We start from the raw sequence: 25,861 nt of genomic DNA, 5'->3' as shown, positions 1-25,861 counted from the left end.
TAACCAGACTCCTCACTCAAATTTGGCTCCCAGTGACCAGGACGGTTTGTCTCCTTTAGAAAAAGCACACATATCCACACACCCATATATATAATTTTTTTCTCATTTAAATACAAAAACACTACTCTGATTTGTGTTATAAACGGAGGACCAAGCAATGAGAACTTTTTCTTCGAAGGCAGGGCTACCCATTCTGTCCCTTTATGCTGAGTTTACCTTCCAGTGAGGGTACTCAGCCCCAGGCCAGGGAAGCAGGTCACTGCAAAGGGGTCACAGTTGGCCGGTAAGAGGGCATCTTCCTGCCTGCTGCCCCCCACCTTTCCTAGTTCTCACTTTAATTAGAAAGCTGGTTATGCTCTAGCCCAGCCGTGGGCAAACTACGGCCCGCGGGCCGGATCCAGCCCATTTGAAATGAATAAAACTAAAAAAAAAAAAGACCATACCCTTTTATGTAATGATGTTTACTTTGAATTTATATTAGTTCGCACAAACACTCCATCCATGCTTTTGTTTCGGCCCTCCGGTCCAGTTTAAGAACCCATTGTGACCCTCGAGTCAAAAAGTTTGCCCACCCCTGCTCTAGCCAGTTTGGCTCAGTGGCTAGAGCATTGGCCTGTGAACTGAAGGATCCCAGGTTCGATTCTAGTCAAGGGCACATGCCCAGGTTGCAGGCTCCATCCCCAGTAGGGGCCATGCAGGAGGCAGCCGATCAATGATTCTCTCTCATCGATGTTTCTATCTCTCTCTTCCTCTTTGAAATCAATTTAAAAAAAGAAGAAAGCTGGTTATAGCCTTTCAAGAAATGGAACTTCCCCACAAAAGGGAGTATCTAACCTAACCACAGAGCAAGCCCAGCACTCCTACCCCCTTCAGCTCCTCAAAGAAGAAGACCCTCCCTTCCCTTCATAAATACTATGCTCGCTGGCCAGATAGCTAGACCTGTAGGACAAACACCTGATTAAGTGAAGCAGTGGTTATGTTTCCCCGCCCCCCTCCCCACTAACATACTAGAAAGCTTCAGTGATGGGGGGGGGGGGGGGGGAGTGAGAGTGTGTGTGTGTGTGTGTGTGTGTGAAGAGACTAAGAACTTGACCCCTCTAACCTGGCCAAAGAAAGCAAGAGATATCAACTGGGCACGAGGAATAAAAAAAGATTTTTATATTTTGCCCTGTGAGTTACATTTGTTATGATAATTGAGGGGTAAGAGTGGGAGCGGGATGAAGAAGTAATTGGAAGGGGTTGGATGGCTGCAAGTCTAGTCCACTTCGTTTTTGTACTGGACGGGCTCATCGCCAGTTTCGTTGAGAAGACACGTGTGGCTGAGGGCTTCTGTCACTGCGAAGAGGTCACAGTTGGCAGAGGGGTGCCGGTCTTCAAAGTACCCCTTCTGGCCCACAGCCCGGGGAATGCGATGCTGGCTCTACGGTTGGCCACACAGGCAGAGAAGTCGTTAATGGTGGAGGTTTCGTTGGATCCAGTTAGCCGCCGGGCATTGTCCCGGCCCCCCTTGGGCTCGTAGGCTCGGATGTGGTACTGGTGCTGCCTGCTCAGCCTCTCGATGGACTCCTCTGTACTTCAGACCGTTCTCCTCTCGCATGGCCTTGGTGCTGAAGTCGGTGTGGCCGTCTGCACCATCCCAGTTTCCAGGAATGGGCTTGGGATCACAGGTTGCTATCACTCCAAAGTCTTCACACACTCGGTGCAAGATGAAACGGGCCACCCAGAGAAGATCTCCCATGTCGATTCCTTCACGGGGACCTATCTGGAATTCCCACTGGGCGGGCACGACCTCGGCATTTGTCCCTGAGATCTTTGCCAACGTACAAGCAGGCCTGGCAGTGAGTCTCCACAGTATCCCTGCCGTAGGCTCTGTCTGCTCCCACGCCGCAGTAGTGCTCATGAGAGTATATTCCTGCTCCGTTCCAAACCAGGGATGCTGATTGCTCATCATGTCCATTATCCGTTTGCAGGTATAGCTTAAATTAAATTTGTCTCTGCAGGTTTGCGGTTGTACTTTAAGACTTCACAGAACACCAGCTTGTTGGGGTCCTTGCGGAAAGGGTCCTGAAATATGGCAGCAGGAACGAGATACATGTCACTGTTGGAGCCTTCAGGCTGCATAGTACTAGAGCCACCAAAATTCCACTCGGGCAACTCTTCTATACTCTTGGGCTCACTGTCCAGGGTCCAGGTCTTGCATCGCAGTCCTTCTCCAGCACCATCAATCCAGATGTACACAGCTTGGACTGTATCACCCTGAGGCAGGGACATGTACATCTGCTTGATGCCTTTGTTCAGTGGGAACTCGCCGAGGTGGACATGGTGGAAGTTGCTCTGGGGGGTGAGCAGGCAGCAGGAGGGCAGGGCGGGCAGGCCGTGAGAGCGAGGTGCAGAGGAGAGAGGAAGCTGGGAGTGCTGCTCAGACACTCGGCTCTTCTCCCATCTTCAGCCCTCGGCATGAAGCTTTTTAATACCTCAGAACAGGGGCTGGGGGCTCAGCCAGGCCTTTCTCCAAGGCTGCGGGACCCAGGCCAGACCCTGGTCCCAGCCAGGATGGCCCAGAACTTGTCCCTACGGCTGCCCTCAGGATACCCATAGCCTGGGCCTTGGTGTACCTGCTGACCCCTGAGGGACTGAGAGCCCATCTCTGGTCTAGAGAAGGAGTGTAGCGGACAGTCCAGTCCCCAGAGGGTCACCAAGCAGCCAGCAGGGGAGTGGGCCCACCATGAGCCTCTGCCAGTTGCACCTTTTGGTCCTTCCTGCCTGCAGGCAGGGGTGTGCCCGGCAAAGTGGAACACAGAGGAATTATTTGTTCCCACTCTGTCCCCAGGCACAGTTCACAGCAGGTGCTTGCTAAGTTCTTATTCATGCATTCCATAAACATCCAGGCCTCCTTCATGTCACCAGGTGGGAAGCTCCGCCTGTGTATACACAGGTGTGTGCATGGGCTTGCATATGTGTGGGTGTTTCTGTGTGCATGGGTGTGTGCATGTTATGTACTAGTGAGCATGTGTGCATGAATGTGAACATCTGTGAGTGAAGGCATGGGTGTGCGCACATGTCTGCATGAATGTGTATATGTGGTGTACTAGGGAGTGTGTGCATGGGTATGTGGTTATATGTGCGTGCAAGGCCCTCCTAGGAGTCTCATCCAGTTCATTATTGCTAAGCATGGTAGGTAAGCCCAGGTACCTTTTTTAAAAAAAATTTTTTTTATTGATTTTTAGAGAGAGAAAGGGAGAGGGATAGAGAGAGAGAAACATCGATGAAAGAGAAACATCTTTGATCAGGGCTGCCTCCTGCAAGTCCTCCACTGGGGATCGAGCCCACAACCCAGGCATGTGCCCTCAGCCGGAATCGAACCTGGGACCCTTCAGTCCGCAGGCTGATGCTCTATCCACTGAGCCAAGCTGGCCAGGGCAGCCCAGGTACCTTTTGAGAGTCAGTCTACACGTGGGGGAGAGCTGACCATGGCCACAGAAGAGGCCTGCTGTGGACCTGTTTGAACCAGCCTGCGAACCTAACGGTGCCCCATGGGAAACACGCCATCATGGCAGGGCCTGAGCACCCTGCGGGCCAGAGCTCCAGAGACCGATTTGTGCTGGATTCCTGGTACTGACAAGCTGCAGCAGGTGCACTGAGAAGGAGGGGCAGGTCTGGCCGCCCGACCTGGCCTGCTGAAACTGCAGTTCTGGGATGATCCGCTGGATCCAGGCATAAGGGAGGTAACCTGGGTGTAGACTCCTGGGTGGTTCTGGCGGGAACAACCCTCACCCCAGCTGACCACCCCAGCCTGTAGCCACAACTGGCCCACCAGGCACATCGGAGGGCCCCCTGAGTCTCCCAGTGGATACGGCCCCAAATCCAGCCTCCTCCCTGCAGCTTTGGACTCAGCAGGGGGGAGGTGGAGGCTGAAGGAGAGGTGGCGGAAAAGGAGCTGGGGTCAAGAGGAACCTGAGGAACAGAGAGCCCCTGGAGAGGCCCCTGCCTACTCCCCACTGGAGTAGGAAAGTATTGTGGTGGGGGCATCACCCCTGATGTTATTTGAAGAAGTCCTGGGGTGATTCAGAAATAGAAAGTGGGAGCTGTGATTCCCCCATGTCCCTCAAAACCCTCTTCCTTCAGGCCCCTCTGCCAGGCCCCCATTCTTTCTGCTGGTTTGGTCACTGCCCCTAGTGTCCAGCCCAGGGTGCCCTGGGGCAGCACTTATGGTGAGGGTGGCTGTAGGCAAGGACGATGAGGCAGGCAGGGGTGGGAGCAGGGAAGCTGCCTGTGAGGGGGTCTTGGGAGCAGGTGTCACCAGACACTGAGGACCTGGGCTCCAGTGAGCCTGCCTCAGCTCCCTTCTCACTGGGAGCCTTGCCCTCCACACACCCCCACCCGGTGTTGCCCCCAACTCACACTCCTCAGTACATCTCCCCATCAGGCGCCCCCCCCACTCCCCTCTTGCCCGAAGGGCCCATACCTGGCAGCTGGTACTGAGGTTAGGTTTTTATTGGAGGGTGAACATAAATAAAAATAACTGGCATTTGAAAGAAGAGAGAAACAGCTATTTACAAATGTACATGTGGGCTCCGGGGGCCACACTCGCCTACCTGCCTGAGCAGGGCTCAGAAGCAGGTGAGTAGGGCCATGAGGACCAGGAGGACAGTGTGGGCCGCCAGGCAAGGTGCAAAGCTTTGAACGCGGGGCTGCTGGACCCGGGGCCCCCGCTTCTGGCCGCCCGACCTGGCATGCTGAAACTGCAGTTCCGGGATGATCCGATGGATCCAGTCATAATGGGAGGTAACCCGGATGTAGACGCCTGGGCGGTTCCGGCGGGCACAGCCCTCACCCCAGCTGATCACTCCAGCCTGTAGCCACAACTGGTCCACCAGGCACACCAGGGGGCCTCCTGAGTCACCCTGCAGGGAAAGCAGAGGTACCATCAGAAGCCACACGGGCCTGAGAGCCAACAGGTACACAAGCACACGCACCTGCTTTCCTCCCATTGTCCCTCACCTCCCCACCCTAGGAATGTCCCTGCCCAGCTCCCCTCACCCCAGTGGCTGGCCCTTTTTTGACCTGGGTTGCCCATTTCTCTAGATCTCCCGTCCACCTGCTCAGAGGGGTGTGTTGAAATTGTATTTTCCCGAGTCCCACTGCAGACCTGTTTTTCTCGGCTGACTACACAGCTGTGGTCTGGACACTGGACCCACCAAGTGGGCCTCCTCAGGCCGGGCTGGCTCTCACCTTGACCTAGGCCTGGGGAGCAGGGCTCAGCCTCCATCACAGCTTGTCCCAGCCCCTACCTTGCAGGCGTCCTTCTTGCCCTCAGCGAAGCCAGCACACAGCATGTCGTCCTTGATGGTTTTCGGCTGAAAGCCGGACTCGGCATCTTTGCTGTAGAGTAGGTTACACTTGGGCGTGTCAATGATGGGCACAGCGAGTTTCTGGAGGATTCGAGGGTTAGGCAAGCGATCTGGGGAGGGGCAAACAGCCTCAACTCAGCGGACAGTTCTTGAGAACCACAGCTCCGTCCCTCCCTGTTTTGTGCTTGGGTTTAGACCTCTTCTCGCTTAGGGCTTTGTGAAACAGAATTCCTTCCTCCCTTATTCATGCACCAGGCTGGGTTCTTTCTGTCGTCTCTCCACTTTCCCATGGCTCCTCCTGCATCTGCTGCCCCTTTCCTATACCAACTTCGCCCATTTGAGTAGAGATGTGTACCACTATCAACAGAAAAAGACTGTTGGTTCAGAGTGGCCCCCAACCTGCCTGGGACCTTCCCTGTGGCATGTCCCCCATTCTGTCCTGAACCTGCGCATTACCTTGCTCACTGGGGCTGCCCCAGCCAGTGGCCCAGCATTCCATGCCCGACTCAAAGGTGATCGAGGGGTCAGGCATGCACACGGGGAGGATATAATTGGTGAAGGTCACAGGTGCCTCCAACTCCACCAGGGCCACATCGGCACTGGAGGCCATGCCCTGGTATAGGGGGTTGCTTTTCACCCGCTTCACGCGTGAATACGTGGCATGTGGTCCTGGCTTCACCAGCTGCCGCGCCCCCAGCAGGACCTGGTACAAGGATGTTTCAGAGGTGCTGGTGGGAAAGAGCAGAGAGCTGGTGTGAGGCAGCCCCTCTGAGGTTTCAAAGGGGGAATTGCTGCAGGTTAGATGGAGAAGGGAAAGGGAGTAGTTAGTTTGTTCCTCCCCTGCCAGACACCTTCCTCCTGCTATCCAGGTCCAGTGCCTGACATCTCTGCACAGAAAAGTAATCTCCAGGGGGACACACGTCCGGGTGAGGTGGTTAAGGATGTATGAGCTAAAGCAGCTTTAAATTCTGATTTTAATTCCCAGGTCCACCCCTGGCCAGCTGGGTGACCTTGAGCAATTCACCTATCAAGTTCTCTGTGACTCAGTTTCCTTGGTTGTGAAATGAGGACAGTAAAAGGCTTGCCATGAGGGGTGAAGGAGTTGACTGCCCGCAAGGGAGTAGCTGGGGGCCAATCAACTGGGGGTTGGGCCCAGCCCTTCCCATGAGCCTTGGGCAAGTGAACTACTCCCTCTGAACCTGCATTGCTGAATTTAAGATGCAGAGCTGTGATGAGGCAAGAGCTGAGGTGCTTGGGAAACCCCGAAGGTCAGGGACCAGGTGATTTCACAGTGTAATAGCAGGGATGTGTAGCCTGGCCCTTTGGTCAGGAATGATATGGGTGATCTTAGGGTGAGGAGGAGGAAGAGACAATCTACTCCAGTCCTTGGGCTCATCTGTAACCACAGTCGCAGCCAGGAAAGGGATCTGAAGTGTGTGAGGGGGGATCAGGACCAGGGCCAGGTCATGGGAGGAACCTGCCAGCACTTGTAGGGACAGGGCCCCAGTCCTGGCCAAGCACATCACTAGTGAGACCAGCAGTGGACCTCCCGACTGGGGTGCAGGGAGCAAAGGCTGGGAAGGAGAGATTGAACCTGGAAGTTAGTCCCGAAGGGAGGACTAAAGGTGGGTCAGTGCTGGCCAGAAAGGTGGGTCAGTGCTGGACAGGCGGTAGACACTGTCCAAGGTGCTGAAATCTGGCGGGGCATGGGGCTCTGTCAGCGGTGCCCCTGGTGTGGAGAGAGGCAGAGTGGACATAGGCAGTTAGTAGTGAGGGAGAGTGTGTGTGTGTGGGGGGTGGGTTGGGGGGAGGGAGACTTACTTGGAGAAGCAGTGCGCCGCAGTGAGGACCCACCGATCTGTGATGAGGCTGCCCCCACAGAAGTGGCTTCCATTTCGCTGGATGCTGACCTGCCATGGCCACTCGCCCTCCAAGGCATCCTGCCCACCCACCATCCGGTTCAGCATCCTCGGGCGCCCGCAGACTAGGGGAACACAACCAGGGCAGCACTCACTGGGGGTTGGTTCCGTCAGCTGATTACCTACCCCAACCCCACATTCCAGCTTCCACTTTCTGCTCAATCCTGGGGCCTCCCTGTCCCTGACCTGCTTGGGGACCTTGGGCAAGTCAGAGACCTGGGCATCAGGTCAGCCTCTGACACAGGCATATCCTTCCAAGCTTTGGGAAAGGACCCCACCCCCATGGCCTCAAACACCTCACTCATGAGATGGTGACACCATCGAGGGTTGAGGTAACACATGTAGAGATCTGACCCCATCACCTGACACAGTGGCTCCTGGAAGCACAGTATATGTTGGGAGGGTCTCACCCAGGGTGGGTGACCCCAAGGGAGTCTGTTGTTACAACAGAATGATCTTCGGGTTCTATCCTTTGCTTCTTTCCTGTCACTTTTTCCTGCCCCATCTCCATGCTTCATGCCTCAATGGCCCTCTTGTGCCATCTGCAATGTACAGACCTTCTTCCTGTCTGGGCTCCAATTCCATTGAGCCACAACTTTTCCGTACTTTGGGATTCCCCGTGCCCTGCCCTTCCCATTTATTCTGGGTCTCCTTCCGGGTGAGTGTGAGAGCCTCTGGCCAGTCTTGCTGCTCTCAAGCCTACTCCTGTCCCCCCATCCAAGGGTCTTGCTGCTTACCGTTCAAGGCTTTGGTCATCTGAGTCCCTGAAAGGGAGAGAACGGGGTCATCAGCCAACTTTGCCAGAACAGTTTCTGCTCCTCCTTTCCCCACTGCTGGTCAGTGTGACCCTCCGTTGCTCCATACCCAGCCCCCTGAGAACTCAGGACAGTCCACAAAGGGACCCAGCAGGAGAGGCCAGGGGCCTTCAACGTACCCTGCAGACACTCATTCAAAGTCTACAGGCCCAGGCCTATGGGCCAGAGCTTATCTGCAAGGGCAGACAGACTCCTTGCCATACAGGGAGCTAATTAGAAGATTCCAGTGAGGGGGCCATGTCACAGTTTGACTCTCCTGCTTAGGGCAGGATGGCTCTTCCAGTCTCTGAAGAGGTCTCTTCCTCCACACCTCACACACATCCTTGTCTGGAAGCTCTAGGGAGGATCCAGCCTTAAGGCCTGATGCTGTGGGGTCTGCATTTCCCACCTTGGACAGCCTTGAGCTGGGATAAAGGAAGAGTCCCTGAGAGCGGCCTTTGCATTTCAGAGGTCTGGACGTTCTCACAGTCCAAGGAGCATGTCTCCAATCTAACTTCAATCCCGAGGCTACAGCCTAGCCCACGGCTCTCTCTCTAGGCCAGGGATGGGCAAACTTTTTGACTCAAGGGCCACAATGGGTTCTTAAACTGGACTGAGGGCCGGAACAAAAGCATGGCTGGAGTGTTTGTGTGAACTAATATAAATTCAAAGTAAACATCATTACATAAAAGGGTACAGTCTTTTTTTTTTTAGTTTTATTCATTTCAAATGGGCCGGATCCGGCCCGTGGGCTGTAGTTTGCCCACGGCTGCTCTAGTCTCAGGGGAATAGAGAGAAGCCAGTCAGCGGTCATTGCGGGTTAGTCTTCCCAAGATTCCAGATTCCCAAGAGCTGACCCTTCACTCGCATTTTAGCATGCTCTGCAGGTGGAACCCAAGACCCTCTGCTGGGCCATGGCACCCTGAGGTGGGGGAGGCGGGGGGACAGGTAGAGGAATGAGGTAGAGCTGTTCTTGGGACCCATCTCCCCAGGACCCACTGCCCCTCACATCTCTGGACACAGACACAGGGCCTGCTGCTAGGCCTTTACAGGAACGTCAACCCCAGCCTTGAGACACCAGCCCAGGCGATAGTCTCTTCCACTGCCAGCAACAATGTGGAAATACCTGCCTCGAGATGAGAGAGAGAGAGAGAGAGAGAGAGAGAGAGAGAGAGAGAGAGAGAGAGATGCCTCCCCCAGCATATCTGGTTCACTGGGGACAAATCTGACCAGAGCTAGGGTGAGTGGCTCAGGACAGCCTCTCCTCACCTCAGCCCCCAGAATTTCTCCTGTGTCTCAACTTCTTTCAGGGCATGGAGGGTGGGGAAGCTGCTACTGAACCTGTCCTCACTCTAATCAGAATAGTAACCAGCCCCATGGGGCCCCTGGGGCGGGTAGCACAGGACTGAGCTGTGCACCTCCACGGGGTGCCCAAGGAGGACCCTGTATTCTTTTTATGGGACCCCCAGTCTTCCAGCCAGACTCCTAATCCAAGGCGTCCACTCCCCAGTGCTGAGGTGTTGGGGCTGGATGATGCAGTGAGCAGGAGGCGGGGAGAGCTATGGATGTGGCAAGAAGAGGAGATAGATATGTGGGGGCTGAGAAGGTACAGGAGGGACTGACCATTCTTCAAAGTAGAAAGGGTACCAAGCAGAAGTTCCAGGGCAAGAGTGAGACCAGCCTGGTCCAGTGAATGAAACAGGAAGTCTGTCCTGGACATTCTGCTCATGGATTTGTGTTGCAAGGTGCCCTTTGAAAATGCAAATATACCCTGGGACTGCTGCTCCCTGTAGCTCCCTCATCTTAGCACCATATAATTTAGTTAAATTCATAACACCTGACCCCCAGCTCTTTCTAAGGCAGTGGTTCTCAACCTTGGCTGCACATTAGAATCACCTGGGAATTTTTTTAAAATCCTGACTTCTGGGCCTCACCCTCCGGAAATTCTGTTTCTTTGTTATGGGGTGGGGCCACCACATTAGTAACAAAGAAACAGAATTTCCGGAGGATGAGGCCCAGAAATCAGGATTTTAAAAAGATGCCCAGGTGATTCTAATGTGCAGCCAAGGTTGAGAACCACTGCTCTAAGGACTGAAGCTTCTGCTTGCACATGATGCTCCAGTTCACTCCTATCCCCCACCCCGCCCCTCTCACCCCTGAGCCCCATCTACTCACCAGCACTAATGTACTTACAGGCTTGTTTCCTCCCTGTGGGAATTTTTCAGGGCTTTGTCCTGATTCTCCCCATAGCCATCCCCCTTCCCATCCGTGCAGATGGATCCAGGGTCCACTCCCAGGATCAAGTGTGCATGCGGGGGTGGCCTGGCAGGACCCCTTTGAGGCTTTGCAGACTTCCTCACCCCAACCTAATGCAACTCTGCTTCTCATTCCCATTGAGTCCTCTGGCTTCTGAAGGTTTGCTCACAACACATCCCTTCCTGGAGGCCCTTTACTTCTGGTCTCTATAGCTCCAAATCCTACAGGTCCTACTCCAGATTGAGGCATAGAAGCGATGCCACCTCCTCTGGGCGGCTCTCTTGCTTGCACTGGCATTTGGGAAGCCTGGTTCCCTCTCCTGAACTCTCAGTCTTCCCTCCAGGCCTCACAGAGCTCTGCCCACCTTGCTCACCTGGAGGTAGACTTGCTCACCTCACCTATTGGCCCAGGAGCTCCTTGAAGGCCTACGTCCAGAGGCTTGAGCCCAGGGAATATAGAGGGACAGAAGGAGAGTGGCTACGGGGGCTGGGCTGACCAGGAAGGGGTGGAGACCTGGGCTCTGCAGGGTAGGGATCCTGTCAGGGGCTGGGTAAGCTGGCCATGGGGTCAGGCCCCTTGTCCGGGTCCAGGGCCCCCATGCTCCTGCAGCTGATGGGGGCTTGGCTGGTGGGGATGGCAGCTCCAGGAGGAAGAGCTAGAGGTAGGGGTGAGGAGGGTGTTGAAGAAGTCAGGTCTCTGGTCACAGGTGTTTGTGAGTCAAATGCAGGCCTCTGTTTCTACTGGCATTGACCTTGATTACTCAACCCGTCAGGAGCCATCACTGTGTTAACACCTCCTGACAGAGTTGGGCTCCCTCAAAGAATATTGTTATTCTTATGCCAGGAGGCCAGAAGTGGAGGCCTGGGGGGGCGGGGGGGGGGGGGGGTCAAGGGAGGCTGGCCCTCCATACCGAAGTGCCACCCTGGTGGGAAGCCTGGAGCCATGGCCAAGTTGTGGCCTAGTATGACCCAGCCCGGCCCTGGGAGGTGATGTGAGGACAGGGAAGTGAGGTGGTGGCGGGACTGGCCAGGCTGGCCCAGGAATGCAGGAAGATTTCCCTGGTAGAGAGCAGCCCGCCCCACCAGGAAGGGCCTGGCAGGTGGGGTTCCCTGGCTGGCACCTGCTGACCCTAGCCCATACCCTTCCTTCAAGTGGGAGTAGGAGCCTGCATCGCTGGCCCTCACTCTTCCCTGGCTCCCCACTGAATCCCCACCAGCTTCCTGGGGCTCCCAGGCTCAGGCGGCAGCTCCGCCCTCTGGGGGCCCAGCTGATGGCCATTCAGGGATTTGGAACCCAGGGGCCCTGAGTTCAGGTCCTGTATTCATGCAGCCTGTGTCTTTATATGCAGGATAGGGAGAGGCCAGATGAGAAGCAGCAGAGGCAACAAGCCCAGAGCTTGGCCAGTGAGTGCGGGACACAAGTGGGGGAAGGGTAGCAAAGGCCCTGTCCATGTCGCTGCCTCTTGGGCCTGTGCCTACACCCCCATCCGACCTTCCCGTCTTCACTGCCCCAGGTGGGACATCTGGACTTTCCCACCTGCCTGGGAGGCCCCACCATTAGAGCAGGGAAGGGGGCCATGTGCTGCAGCCCCAGGCCTGGCCAGGGAGTGGGGCTTAGCCAGAGCTCCAGGCAGGGCAGAGGAGACCCCTCTGGGAGGGGAGGAAAGACTTCCTGCAACACCCAGGACTCACCAAACCGAAGCAGCAGCAGCAGGAGCAGGGCCACGGCTGGCGGCTGCCTCATGATCTCAGGCCTGTCTGGGGCGCCGGGTGGGGGACAGCAGTGGCGGGATCTCCGAGAGCACTAGTGTGAGGTACTGGCCTCCATGAAGTGGGGTTTTATGCTGGAGGTGAGTGTCAGCTTGGCTATGCCACCCAACCTGTTGGCCCAGCCTGCCCAGCTCCTATTGGAGGGAAGGAGGCACTCCAGAACCCCAGCTCCTCCATGACCTGGCCCTGAACCCCCTGAATCCCAAAAGGCCAAACCCCTCACCCTAACACCTTAGGGTCCTGGAGTAAGGGTGCACCTGTCTCATTTGGGCACTTGTGGCCTGGGTTTTCTGCCTGCCACCCTGAACTGACCACAGGTCTCACACAGGCAAGCTGACTGCAATCCACCCAGGAGAATTTCCCTGTGTCATTCAGTCATCTGTTCATTCATTCACATTTATTGAGCACTTACTGTGTACCAGGCATCAGGGAGCCGGAGCCCAGGCTGGGGCTTACATTAATGTGTGTGTGTGGTGGTGGTGGGGATGGGGGTTGGCAGGGAGAAGTCCGGGTCGCCTGTACTTTTGCAACAAAGAACAGCGGGGGAAGGAGTGCAGGTGTGGTTGGGGTGTCCCCACCTGATCCCAGTGCCTCTCACGGGCTCCCCGTCCCAAGAAACTGGGTCCCAGAAGCGCCCACCCAAACGTATTGTCCCAAACACACCCCAGGGTGGCCCCAGCTCGCATTCGCGGGGCTGCCCCCTCCTCTCAGGACGACCGGGGACCGGGTGGGGGGTGGGGGAGGCTTCCTGGAACCCGCGGGTTCTGGCGGGCGGGGCGGAAGCCGGTTCCGGGAAGGCCGGGCCGCGGGATGACCTCCCCCTGCGTCCCTCCCTTGGGTGCAGCCGGCCGGCCGGCCTCCCGGGCTCCAGGACGTGTGGCCGAGGCGCAGGAAGCAGCTCGAGGAGGAAGTTTTGGGCACCTGGGGCTGACGTCAGAGCCGGGGCCGGAGCCGGGGTGGCCAGTCCCCGCCCGGGCCGCGGGGTCGGGGTGGGGGCGAAGCCCGGGGCAGGGTCCGTGCTCCCCGCTGGGCCTGCGGGGGGTGCGCTGGGGGCGGGCCGAGCTCCGCCTCCGTTTCCCCGCCGGCGCCAGGGATGCGTGTGGCTGGGGTGTACCGCGGGGCCGCCGCAGTAGACAGTGGGGGGCCCCCCACCCCCGCTGCCGCCTCGGCCTCGGCGGGCGCTCCGGGTCAGCGCAGCTCAGGCCTCCAGTGGGCGCCGGCGACACTGCGGCGGGCGCGGCGGGTGCGAGGGCGGGGCCGCCTCCTCTCCTCCCTGCGGCCCCGCACCCCCTCACCCCTGCACGGCCCCTGGAGCTCGGGGTGGGCGGTCTGGACGAGCGGGGCTGCCTGGGGGCTGCAGGGGACGAGGGAGCGCAGTGGGTGGGAGGGAGGATTCCAGACGCATTCGTTCCTTCATGTGTTCCTTCCAGAAGTATTTTTTAAAAAAATATATTTGTATTGATTTCAGAGAGGAAGGGAGAGGGAGAGAGAGATAGAAACAGCAATGGTGAAAGAGAATCATTGATCGGCTGCCTCCTGCGCACCCCCCACTGGGGATCAAGCCCACAACCCGGGTACGTGCCCTTGACTGGAATCGAACCTGGGACCCTTGAGTCCGCAGGTCGACGCTCTGTCCACTGAGCCACACCAGCCGGGGCCAGAAGTGTTTTTTGAGCACATTTGATGCCCGAGGCTGTTCCAGTAATGGGACCAGCGAGGGGAGCCGCACAGTCCCCGGCTTAGGGTGTGGAGGAGAAATGTCTGACCACAGGCCGTGGGAAGTGTCTCAAAACGCCCAGCACCACAGTCCTCCCGGCCCTGGTGACCAGCCCCCCCCTTCTCAGAGGTGGTTCCGACTCTCCCCAACGGCTTCCTCTCAGGCACCTTTCTCAGTTTTCTCTGCGCCCCCCCCCCCACCCCTCGCCCCCCGCCCCCAAAGCCAATTCTTCTGAGGGCAACTCTGCCTTGAAATCAAACAAGCAACAAAAGTTAAAATGTGGCCAGAAAGCCAGGATGCCGGAGAGAGTTGGACTCGGAGGACCCAGGTAGTCCGGTGGCTAGAGAAGCAGCTGCCAGATTAAACCCAACACCGCGGGCCTCCTGTCTGCAGCCTCCAGGCAGAGCCAGGGACGGGCAGGAGTGCAGTGTGGGCAGGAGGCCAGGTCCATTCCGCACCCTGTCCGCCAGTCAACGAGGAGGATTGGAATCCAGAGGGATTCAAGAACTTAAAAATGTTTTAAAGAAGTTAATCCTTTATTTAAAAAAAAAATAGACGTGGACATTTATCAACTCTGGAAGGGGAAGGAAAATTGGTTACAAAATATAAAGGCCAGCCATAGGAAAATTATTTACAGGAAATGTAGCAAAGTACTCCAGGAATTGATAAGAGAAACACTGAGACCCTCCAGGCGAAATGAACGAAGCATGCAGACGGGTCACCGAAGAGGAAACCAGTTTGGTTAATAGACTTACTGAGAAATGTTCGGCCTCAATAGTTAAATGAATGCAAATCAAAACCATGGCAAAGACATGCTAGTTCTCTATAGAGTGAGCACAGCTGGGGAGGAATGCTATTAGGCAAGGCTGTTGGGAAATGGGCCAGCTGGTGGGCATGCAGCTGGCTCAGCCCTTTTGTAAATCAGTTTGCCAGTCTGTGGCTTCAGCTTTTAAAAATATTTATTTCCTTTCACGCAATGACTTCACTGCTGGAAGTCTAGCCTGAGAGGAATAATATAGAAAAAGGATTATGGCCAAAGATGTTAGTGGCCAGGTTACTTACATTTGCAAAACAAACATAAAAACACAAAATGAATAAACGAATAAAACACTAGTTGGGTGATGATAAATTTTAAAAAATCCTCTGAAAAGAATTTATAAAAATGACATTTCCATGAAGATTGGGTAAATACGGAAAATGCTCATGTTATTATAAGAGCAAATTTTCAAAGGACAGGCATGAAGATTTGTACAAGTATAAAAACTATGAAAAGAAATTAAATTTCAAAGGAACAGCAGCAATCCAAAAGAAAAGTGGAGGGATGTTCGGCAATGACGAGCTAGGAGTGGTTCTGCAGTCATGTGGATTTCTTTCAAAAGCAGGTGACAGGAACTTAGACTCATGAAACACAAAGGGTGTTCATGGGACCTTTGGTCCTAGTTGGTGGGACTGTCGGGTGATTCCCCAGTTGAAGAAAGAGCTGCAGGACCCAGGGTGGTTCTGACAGCCCCCCTTCTCACCCCAGGACGCTCTGCCTCTCTCTGGCGGTGACTGCATTCCGTAACCCCCAAGGTGACTCCCGGAGCTGGGAGGAGCTGGGAGGAGCTGGGAACATGGCTGCCAGCTGGAGTCTCTTCCTTAAGGAATGCCAGCCAAGGGGACCAGAGCTCCTCTGCCTCTGTCTGTGGAAAGATTATTCATTCAGAATGAACAGTCTCAGGGAAGGACATTAACTGGCCCAGCTTGACTCCTGGCCCTATGATTAACCCAGGGTGGTCGCATGGCCACCAGGCGGCCACAGGACAGAGTCTGTTTACAGAAAGGAAGAGGAGGGAAAGATGCTGGTCAGTAAGAAGCAATACTGTAAGCACCACACTCTCGGTCTAGTGTAGAATGAAATAGAGACATTTTAAGACAAGGGAGGCATCAAAACATTTACCTCCCATGCACCGTTCTTGGGAAGCCGCTAGGAAAGATGTTCTCTGAGTAAAGAAGGAATAAACCAAGAAAGCAGGAAATGTGGCTGTAGAAAACAGATCGAACACAGAAAAGAAGGGAAGGGAATCTCCAGGATGTTGATAAAGGGAGATTCTGGAATGACAGCTGTGCCACCAGCATTGAGGGCAATCAGTCCTCATTGGAACCCTGACACAAGAGACAGGAATGCCGACATTGTCCTCACCATGCCCTCTGCCACTGCACTCTTTTCAGTCTGATGAAACTGTTGAATAATGTGCTCCACCAAAACAAGATGTAAATGAAGAAAGAGGAAGCCAAGAGACCAAGGATATAGGGAATTTAAAACAGGAGAAAGATGCCCTGGCCAGGTAGCTCAGTTGGTTAGAGCATTGTCCCCATACACCAAGGTTGTGGGTTCAATCTCCAGTGAGGGCACATATAAGAAACAACTGATGAATGCATAAACAACAAATCAATCAATCTCTCTCTCTATCTCTATCTCTATCTCTCTATCTCTATCTCTATCTCTATCTCTATCTCTATCTCTATCTCTATCTATCTCTCTCCAATACAGGAAGTTTAGACCAGGAGAAAGGCAAATAAAATTCCAAAGGGACATTCTAGAGAAAAGAGAAATGGGAATCTCAAGGAGGGATGCAGCAGAGAAGAAGAAAAAAGGAAGTGATATTTTCTAATGGAATTGACCTTGTGGAGAATTAGAAAATCTGGGTAAGTACAAAGAAATGAACAACAACAAAGGCAATTATTTTTCCATTGATTTTTTATTTATGTATTTATTTAATTTTTATTTATTTATTTATTTAAAATATATTTTATTGATTTTCCACAGAGAGGAAGGGGGCGGGATAGAGAGTTAGAAACATTGATGAGAGAGAAACATCTATCAGCTGCCTCCTGCACACTCCCTACTGGGGATGTGCCCGCAACCAAGGTACATGCCCTTGACCAGAATCGAACCTGGGACCTTTCAGTCTGCAGGCCAACGCTCCATCCACTGAGCCAAACCAGTCTGGGCTTCTACTGATTTTTAGAGAGAGCAGAAGGGAGGGGGAGAGACACAGAAAAACATCAATGTGAGAGAGACACATTGACTGCCTCCTACACGAGCCCCAACCAGGGCCAGGGATCGAGCCTGCAATAAAGATACGTGCCCTTGACTGGGATCGAACCCAGGACCCTTCAGTCTGACACTCTATCCACTGAGCCAAACCAGCTACCATGCATAATTATTATAATGTTATTAACTATATTCCCTATGATATACTCTACATCCCCAAGACTATTTTGTAATATCAATTTGTACTTTTTTTTTAATCTATAGAAAGAGAGGAAGGGAGAGAGAGAAAGTAGATAATCCTTTGCCTTTTGTTGGCACCCTAACTGGGGATCAAACCACAGCCTAGGTATGTACCTTGGCCAGGAATTGAACCCACAACCTTTTGGTGTAAGGGATAACGTTCCAAACAAGTGAACCGCATGTCCAGAGCCCAATTTGTACTTTATTTATTTATTTTTAAATCCTCATCCGAGGATATTTTTCTGTTGTTTTTAGAAAGAGTGGGAGGGAGGGAGGGAGAGGGGGAGAGAAAGAAACATTGACGTGAAACATCAATTGGTTGTCTCCGGCACACACCCCCTGACAGGGTTCAGGGAACAAACCTGCAACCCAGGTACGTGCCCTTGCTCGGGAATTAAACTTTTGATCCTCCAGTGTAGGGGGCCAACACTCTAACCACTCAGCAACACTGGCCAGGGCCCACTGTGTACTTCCTAACCCTTTCCCCCTTTTCACCAGTCCCCCGTGCATTTGGCAATGCTCTCTGTATCTACGAGTTTGGTTCTATTTTGTTTGTTCATTTATTTTGGTCTTATTTTTTTCAGATTCCATATAGAAGTGAAATCGTACAGCAATTGTCTTTGTCTGAATTACTTCGCTCAGCACAATACCCTCTAGATCAGCGGTTCTCAACCTGCGGGTCGCGACCCCTTTGGCGGTCGAACGGCCCTTTCCCAGGGGTCGCCTAAGACCATCGGAAAACACATATATAATTACATATTGTTTTTGTGATTAATCACTATGCTTTAATTATGTTCATTTTATAACAATGAAAATACATCCTGCATATCAGATATTTACATTACGATTCATAACAGTAGCAACATTACAGTGATGAAGTAGCAACGAAAATAATTTTATGGTTGGGGGTCACCACAACATGAGGAACTGTATTAAAGGGTTGCGGCATTAGGAAGGTTGAGAACCACTGCTCTAGATCCATCCACGTTGTTGCAGATGGCAAGGTTTCATTCTTTTTTTAAGGCTAAGTTATATTCTATTGTATATTTGCACCACTTCTTCTTTATCTAGTCATCTATTGATGGACACTTAGGTTGCTTCCATATCTTGGCTATTATAAATAACTAGTGGCCTGGTGCATGGATTTGTGCACATTGAAAGGAAATTAATTAGAAGAAATATTTTAATATTGTTTTTTGCCCTTTCTGTATAATAGAAGTGTCAGAAATGAAAGAAAATTAGTAAAATATATATAAAAATAATATATAAATTGATTAATAAATAAACAATAACAACATGATATAACAACAAAGACATGAAATAAAAACAACAAAAACATGATATAAAGACAACATTGATAAAAATAATGACTGATAGCCGAAACCGGTTTGGCTCAGTGGATAGAGCATCGGCTTGCGGACTGAAGGGTCCCAGGTTCGATTCCGGTCAAGGGCATGTACCTGGGTTGTGGGCACATCCCCAGTAGGAGATGTGCAGGAGGCAGCTGATCGATGTTTCTCTCTCATCAATGTTTCTAACTATCTCTCTCCCTTCCTCTCTGTAAAAAATCAATAAAATATATTTAAAAAAAAATAATGACTGATAAATTGATTAAACTTATTCTAATATCTCCCTATATATTACATTAGGAGTAAAAACACTTTCTGAGTGCTTGACTAATTTCCCTTGTCATGAAGTATTTTTAACTTTAATGTCACACGCTCTTTGGATTTGAGAGAAAGCAACATTTAACTGACCATGTCTGAAAACAGGTTCAGGTAGGAATATGCTTACTCTCTCTACAGTTAGTCCTTGTGATTTATTAATAGTCATCGCAAATGCTGGCATCACAGGAAACTGTCTTCGAATTAATTTAAATGGGAGGCCAGTGTCAGACGGAGACAAATCAATTCTTGGAATCAGAACGACCTCTCCTTCTGCAGATCCTGTTAATACTTCAGCTTTGAGAAACACACGCAGCGATTGGCGCCAATGAGAGCTTTACTAGTGTATGTGTCATGCATGCACAAGTCAACGTTTATTTTTAAATTGCTAGTGCACATCGTATGTACTGGTCGGTCGGACAGTGGGACGGACGGATGGTAGGTAACTTAGCCTTTTATATATATAGATTGAGACAATCATATAATTATTATCCGTCGTTCTGTTAATGCAATGTTTATTTGTATCCCAGGGAAAAGTTTCATTTTTGTCATAGCGTGTGATCCTTTTAATGTACTGTTGAATTTGGTTTACTAGTATTTTGTTGGTCTTTGCATTTATGTTTAAGGAGATAAGCCTGTAATTTTCTTTTCTTATAGTGTCCTTATCTGGCTTTGGTGTGAGGGTAATGGCAGCCATGTAAAATGAGTTTGGAAGTGTTACCTCCTCTTCAATTTTTTGGAATAATTTCACACAGATTCATGTTAATTCTTCTTCTTTTTTTTTAATATATATTTTATTGATTTTTTACAGAGAGGAAGGGAGAGAGATAGAGAGTTAGAAACATCGATGAGAGAGAAACATCGATCAGCTGCCTCCTGCACACCTCCCACTGGGGATATGCCCGCAACCCAGGTACATGCCCTTGACCGGAATCGAACCTGGGACCCTTCAGTCCGCAGGCCGGCGCTCTATCCACTGGGCCAAACCGGTTTCGGCTAATTCTTCTTTATTTATTTATTTATTTTTTTAATTAAATCTTTATTGTTCAGATTATTACATTTGTTCCTCTTTTTTTCCCCCCTATAACTCCCCTCCTCCCAGTTCCCGCCCCACCCTCTGCCCTCACTCCCCACCCACTGTCCTCATCCATAGGTGCACGATTTTTGTCCAGTCTCTTCCCGCATCTCCCACACCCCTTTCCCCCCCAGGAATAGTCAGTCCATTCCCTTTCTATGTCCCTGATTCTATTATAATCAACAGTTCATTCTGCTCATCAGATTATTTATTCACTTGATTCTTAGATTCACTTGTTGATAGATGCATATTTGTTGTTCATAATTTGTATCTTTACCTTTTTCTTCCTCTTCCTCTTCTTAAAGGATACCTTTCAGCATTTCATATAATCCTGGTTTGGTGGTGATGAACTCCTTTAGCTTTTCCTTATCTGTGAAGCTCTTTATCTGACCTTCAATTCTGAATGATAGCTTTGCTGGATAAAGTAATCTTGGTTGTAGGTTCTTGGTATTCATCACTTTGAATATTTCTTGCCACTCCCTTCTGGCCTGCAAAGTTTCTGTTGAGAAATCAGCTGACAGTCGTATGGGTATTCCCTTGTAGGTAACTGAGTTTCTTTCTCTTGCTGTTTTTAAGATTCTCTCTTTATCTTTTGCTCTTGGCATTTTAATGATGATGTGTCTTGGTGTGGTCCTCTTTGGATTCCTTTTGTTTGGGGTTCTCCGCGCTTCTTGGACCTGTAAGTCCATTTCTTTCACCAGGTGGGGGAAGTTTTCTGTCATTATTTCTTCAAATAGGTTTTCAATATCTTGCTCTCTCTCATCTTCTGGCACCCCTATAATTCTGATGTTGGTACGCTTGAAGCTGTCCCAGAGGCTCCTTACACTATCCTCGCATTTTTGGATTCTTTTTTCATTTTGCTTTTCCGGTTGGGTGTTTTTTGCTTCCTCGCATTTCAAATCATTGACTTGATTCTTGCGCTCCTCTGGTCTGCTGTCGGGAGTCTGTATAATATTCGTTATTTCAGTCCGTGTATGCTTAATTTCTAGTTGGTTCCCCAATATAAGATCGAGGGTCTCATTAGTTTTCTTGTAGATCTCATTAAGTTTATCGGCGGCTTCTAAACAGTTCTTGAGAGACCTTAAAAGTGTGGTTCTGAACTCTATATCTTCCATTGACAATTTTGTCCTGTTTCTTTGTCTCCACATTTTGTTATGCTTCCTTGGTGCACCCCCTAGTGGTCTTTGTTTGCAGTCTTATAGTTAAATCTTGATTGTTGTAGCTAATTCCAGGGAGGGTTTGACCTCCAGGCCAAGTGGCTATGAGAATCAGCTGTGTCAGCAGTGAGAGAACTTCTGTTCTCTAGGGAGGTGCTAATCTAGCCTTTGCCTGAGGCTATCCGGCAAATGCCTGTGTGCAGGGCTTGGGCGGGGCGGGTCGCACAGGATCAACAGGGTGGGCTGGAGAGAGCAGTTATGGCGGCTCTCAGTCCTGTCCCCAGGGGCTCTGCCTCTCTGAGTCCCAGCACCCGCTGCAAAGCTCAGAGAGATAGCTGCACTCGCTCTGACCGAAGCCAGACAGTCCCGCTTCTCCCGTTTGAGTCTGGGTCCCTAAAGACTCGCCCGTATCTGGAGCTCAGAGTCTGCGACTCCCTCCCGATTGAAAACGCCAACCGCGCCCTCCGCCGCCAGCCCGATCCGTGCACTCCGCACCTCAGAATTTGACTTCAGCACTGCGCCTCCTCTGAGTGTCCGTATGCGTTTCTCTTTCCTCCTAGTTGTAGGACTTCCACTCAGCCAGCGTTCCTGTCGTTCTGGGTGATGTCCCTTCCGTTTTTTGGTTTCACTTTTGAAGTAGTTGTTCAAAGCAGCAAACTCCGGCGTTAACCTATGCCGCCATCTTGGTTCTCGGCTAATTCTTCTTTAAATGTTTGGTAGAATTCCCCCATTATGCCTTTTTGCACTGGGCTTTTCTTTATTGGGAGTTTTTTTAAAAAAATTATTAGTAGTAATGCTTCAATCTTCTTGTTATTCATTCATTCATTCATTCATATTTTCTATTTCTTTATGATTCGGTCTTGATAGTTTGATTGTTTCTAGGAATTTATTCATTTTTTTCTAGATTACACAATTTGTTGGCATGTAGTTGTTCATAGCATCTCTTATAATTTTTTGTATTTCTGTAGCATCAGCTGTAATGTCTCCCCTTATATTTATAATTTTTTTTAAAAATATATTTTATTGATTTTTTACAGAGAGGAAGGGAGAGAGATAGAGAGTTACAAACATTGATCAGCTGCCTCCTGCACATCTCCTACTGGGGATGTGCCCACAACCCAGGTACATGCCCTTGACCGGAATCGAACCTGGGACCTTTCAGTCCGCAGGCCGACGCTCTATCCACTGAGCCAAACCGGTTTCGGCATATTTATAATTTTATTTATTCAAGTTCTTTCTCATTTTGTCTTGATTAGTCTAGCAAAATGTTTGTCAATTTTATCTTTCAAAGATAAAAATATTTGAAATGAGAAAATGTTGACCTTTTCTATTGTCTTTTTAGTCTCTACTTCACTTATTTCTATTCTAACCTATTTGTTTCCTCCCGCTAACTTTGGTCTTGCAACTTTTCTTCTTTTCAGGTCATTTGTTTGAGATCTTTTTTTTTTCTTAATACTTATCACTGTCAACTTTCTTCTTAGAACTATTTTTATTGCAACCCATAAGTCTTGGTGTGTGTGTTTCCATTTTATTTGTCTCGAGATACTTTTTGAGTTCTCTCTTAATTTTGTGTTGGGGTCCAGCCCCAGCAGGTCCAGGGGTTCCCAAAGGTGTGGACGGAGTTGGCGAAGAAGGAATGACACAGAGACAGCGTTCAGTTGATCAGCAGCCTAGCCAGGATCTCTATCCAGGATCTCCAGCCAAGTTCTGTGTTTTATTGTCTTGTTACATCTGTATTTATACCAGTTGATTTTAATCCTGTCAATTTCTATTCCAAAGGTTAGGGCGTTTCTTATCTCCATTCCAGGGAGTAAAGATTATGTAGCTTAAGGGTGATTGTTCATAGTTAAAGTGATTAACTACCCACCTGGCATTTAGTTAAGGGGTTTTATTCCCTCCCTAACTTCAGGGAAACAATCCCTACCTGGGGAAACAACCTTTCTTGGAGAGGTGACCTTGGTTAAAACACATAGTGCCAAGAAGGGGAGCAAACATATTAAGAACAGTATGCCATATACGCCAGGTCCCTTGAAACATATGCTCTACAGATGTTTCTTCCCTGCAGTGACTATGTCAAGCAGCAAGGATGGACCGGCTTCCGGCAATTTTGTTCTTTGACTCATTGGTTGTTCAGGAGCCTAAGGTTTAGTTTCTACATATTTATAAAATTTTCTCTTATTGTGGATTTCTAATTCCACACCATTGTGGACAGAGAAGATACTTGATATGATTTCAAGCTTCTTAAATTTATTGATTTGTTTTGTGATCTAACATGTCATCTATCCTGAAGAATGTTCCAGGTGCATTGAAAAGAATGTCTATTCCGCTGCCTTGGGATGGAATGTTCTGTATATGTGTGTCAGGTTCATTTGGTCTATAGTGTTATCAAGTCCACTATTTCCTTATTGATTTTCTCGGTGGATGACCTATTCATTGTTGAAGGTGGAATATTGAAGCCCTGGACCATAATTGTATTGCTGCTTATTTCTCCCTCTCAGTTTTGTTAATATTTACTTTATATATTTAGGTGCTCCAATATTGGGTTCATATATATTTACAGTTGTTATAGTCTCTCTGTGCATGGACCCCTTTATCATAATTTAGTGACCTTCTTTGTTTCACAACAGATTTTGACTGAAAGTCTATTCTCTCCCTCTGTATGCAGAGACAAAATGCAAACATCATAAACATAGAAAATTTTGCATTTTAAAGTTGTTAAAAGGCAGCTTTATTTTTTAAATTTGTGCTATGGATTTTTTTAAAAGAATCTCACAGGCCCTGGTTCGTTGCTCAGTGGTTAGAGTGTCAGCCTGCAGACTGAAGAGTCCCGGGTTCGATTCCTGTCAAGGGCACATCGTATCTCAGTTGCAAGTTCCCCAGCACCAGGGCTGGAGGCAACCAATTGATGCATCTCTCTCTTTCTCTCCCCTCCTCCTCCCTCCCTTCCACTCTCTCTAGAAATCAATGGAAAAATTATCCTTGAGTGAGGATTTAAAAAAAAAAAGAATGTCATGGGAATGATTTTGAATCAAGACATCCAGCTACTTGGTAAAGTTGGGTAAAATTTCAGAGAGGGAGGGAGGGAGAGAGAAAGAGGAAGGAAGGAAGGAAGGAAGGAAGGAAGGAAGGAAGGAAGGAAGGAAGGAAGGAAGGAAGGAAGATGTGTGTTTGAAGAGAGCTTTGGGTATAAGAGCAGCGTCGACCATGTGTGGAGTCAGGATCCCTAGGCCACACTGGGGAATCACTATTCCTTTCTGGTTGGACCACAGAAAGAAGGTAAGAGATATAGCTGAAAAATTGCATGTAGCTGCAGGCATGGAGCGCACAAGTGGTGAATAATAAAGAACTTCCCCAACCCATTCTGACAGAACCCTTTACCCTCACAGCTGACCATTCTAGCTCAGACGTGACAACACCAGCCCTTTTCCAGATCCATCCCCTCCCCCCCTCCCCTTTGCCTTTCCATTCCAACCCAATCTCCTAGGCCCTCTACAAACCTAGGCCTTTGCCTACCAGGGGTGGGCAAACTTTTTGACTCGAGGGCCACAATGGGTTCTTAAACTGGACCGGAGGGCTGGAACAAAAGCATGGATGGAGTGTTTGTGTGAACTAATATAAATTCAAAGTAAACATCATTACATAAAAGGGTACGGTCTTTTTTTTTTTTTAGTTTTATTCATTTCAAACCGGCCCGCGGGCCGTAGTTTGCCCACAGCTGGCCTAGGCAGTGTTCTCAGCCTGGGATCACCACTCTTTTTTCTTTTGACAACTTTTCTCTGCCTACAAGCCCCACTTGTCAGGGCTGGCTCACAGCTTCCTTGCCTCCTCCACAGAGAATGACTCACCCGCTGACACTTTGACCTGCCTTTTTCAATCCACTTGTCACATTTATAATAATTGCTTACTATCATCTCTCACCCCATAAAATTGAACTCCCTGGAGTCATGGATTGTGGTTTAAATTAAGCTATACAGGCCCATCCCGACACAGGTCTGACACCCAGTGAGTGCTGAACAAAGCCTTGAATGAGCAGTCTTGAATAGTCTCCCTATTTCTGTTCCTTCTTTTCCTCAACTTGTCTGATTCTCATCCTAAAGCCACGTTTGGATTATGTCACCCGCGACTCAAACTCCTCCTCTGGCTGACCCTCACCAGGGACTCTTTCAATTGTTGGCATTCAAGACCTGGCAATGAGGGCTGTTAGGAAAGTTAGAGAGAAAAAGGTCAGGTGAAAGTCCCAGCCAGGGTCAGGCAGGGTTAAGCAAGCTGATCTGAAGTAAACTGACAGAGGGCCCTGTTTAACCCATAATTTCCTCCCTCCCTCCCTTCCTCAACCTTTTATTGAGCACCATGGTCAGGACCCGCGCAGGTGGGAGGGGCTGCTTAATAAAGAGCTCCACCCAGACCAGAGTCTGACTCCACTGGGGTGATGGTGAATGTTTAACAACAGAATCTGTGCAGGTGGGGGAATGAGTTCTAGAGGTTGCCAATTTTTCTGGTGTAAATATTCCCATCGTGTCAAGCTACAAACATGGTCACTGACTATAGAATTGAAAATAATTGTACAATACCAAAACCATTATACAGCATTTCTACCATATAGCTGTAACAGACACAAACATCTCAAGAATGTAGATAATAGTAAAATGTAGCAAAATAATTAGGAAGGGATGAATTTTGAATATTTTCTACCTTTGCTTTTAATATAATTTCATCGTAGGTTTATGTAATTCAATTTTTAACAATGGCTTTAAAAAGATAGTGCTGGTGAGGATATGGCAAAAGGGAACGCATGCACTGTTGGTGGGAATGCAGACTGGTGCAGCCTCTGTGGGAACAACATGAAGTTTCCTCAAAAAATTAAAAATGGAACTGCCTTTTG

The 25,861-nt window shown here is 50.0% G+C and overlaps 1 protein-coding gene and 1 pseudogene across 4 annotated transcripts; both read right to left on the bottom strand.

The window, feature by feature from the left end:
- Positions 1–1,134: 1,134 nt before the first annotated feature.
- LOC118656394 lies at positions 1,135–4,340 on the bottom strand (annotated as a pseudogene).
- Positions 4,341–4,478: 138 nt separating this feature from the next.
- PRSS27 (serine protease 27) lies at positions 4,479–12,162 on the bottom strand. 4 transcript variants are annotated; one of them, XM_036309675.1, is made up of 6 exons: positions 12,012–12,147; positions 8,008–8,034; positions 7,173–7,335; positions 5,808–6,079; positions 5,292–5,461; positions 4,479–4,904 (listed from the first exon to the last, which is right to left on the bottom strand). In XM_036309675.1, exons 1-6 carry the CDS (start codon positions 12,061–12,063, stop codon positions 4,611–4,613), a joined length of 978 nt encoding a protein of 325 aa, XP_036165568.1. In that variant the 5' UTR covers positions 12,064–12,147; the 3' UTR covers positions 4,479–4,610. The 4 variants fall into 4 exon arrangements, with proteins under 4 accessions (XP_036165568.1, XP_036165564.1, XP_036165567.1 ...); XM_036309671.1 differs by having other exon boundaries at positions 4,480–4,904; positions 5,808–6,142; positions 12,012–12,151; XM_036309674.1 differs by having other exon boundaries at positions 4,480–4,904; positions 5,808–6,100; positions 12,012–12,151.
- Positions 12,163–25,861: the final 13,699 nt, after the last annotated feature.

The sequence above is a fragment of the Myotis myotis genome, unplaced genomic scaffold (genome assembly GCF_014108235.1).
Source record: "Myotis myotis isolate mMyoMyo1 unplaced genomic scaffold, mMyoMyo1.p scaffold_m19_p_5, whole genome shotgun sequence".
In the NCBI taxonomy this organism is placed as follows: Eukaryota; Metazoa; Chordata; class Mammalia; order Chiroptera; family Vespertilionidae; genus Myotis; species Myotis myotis.
Note: the sequence above shows the minus strand (reverse complement) of the source record. Positions and strands in the feature narration are given on the sequence as shown.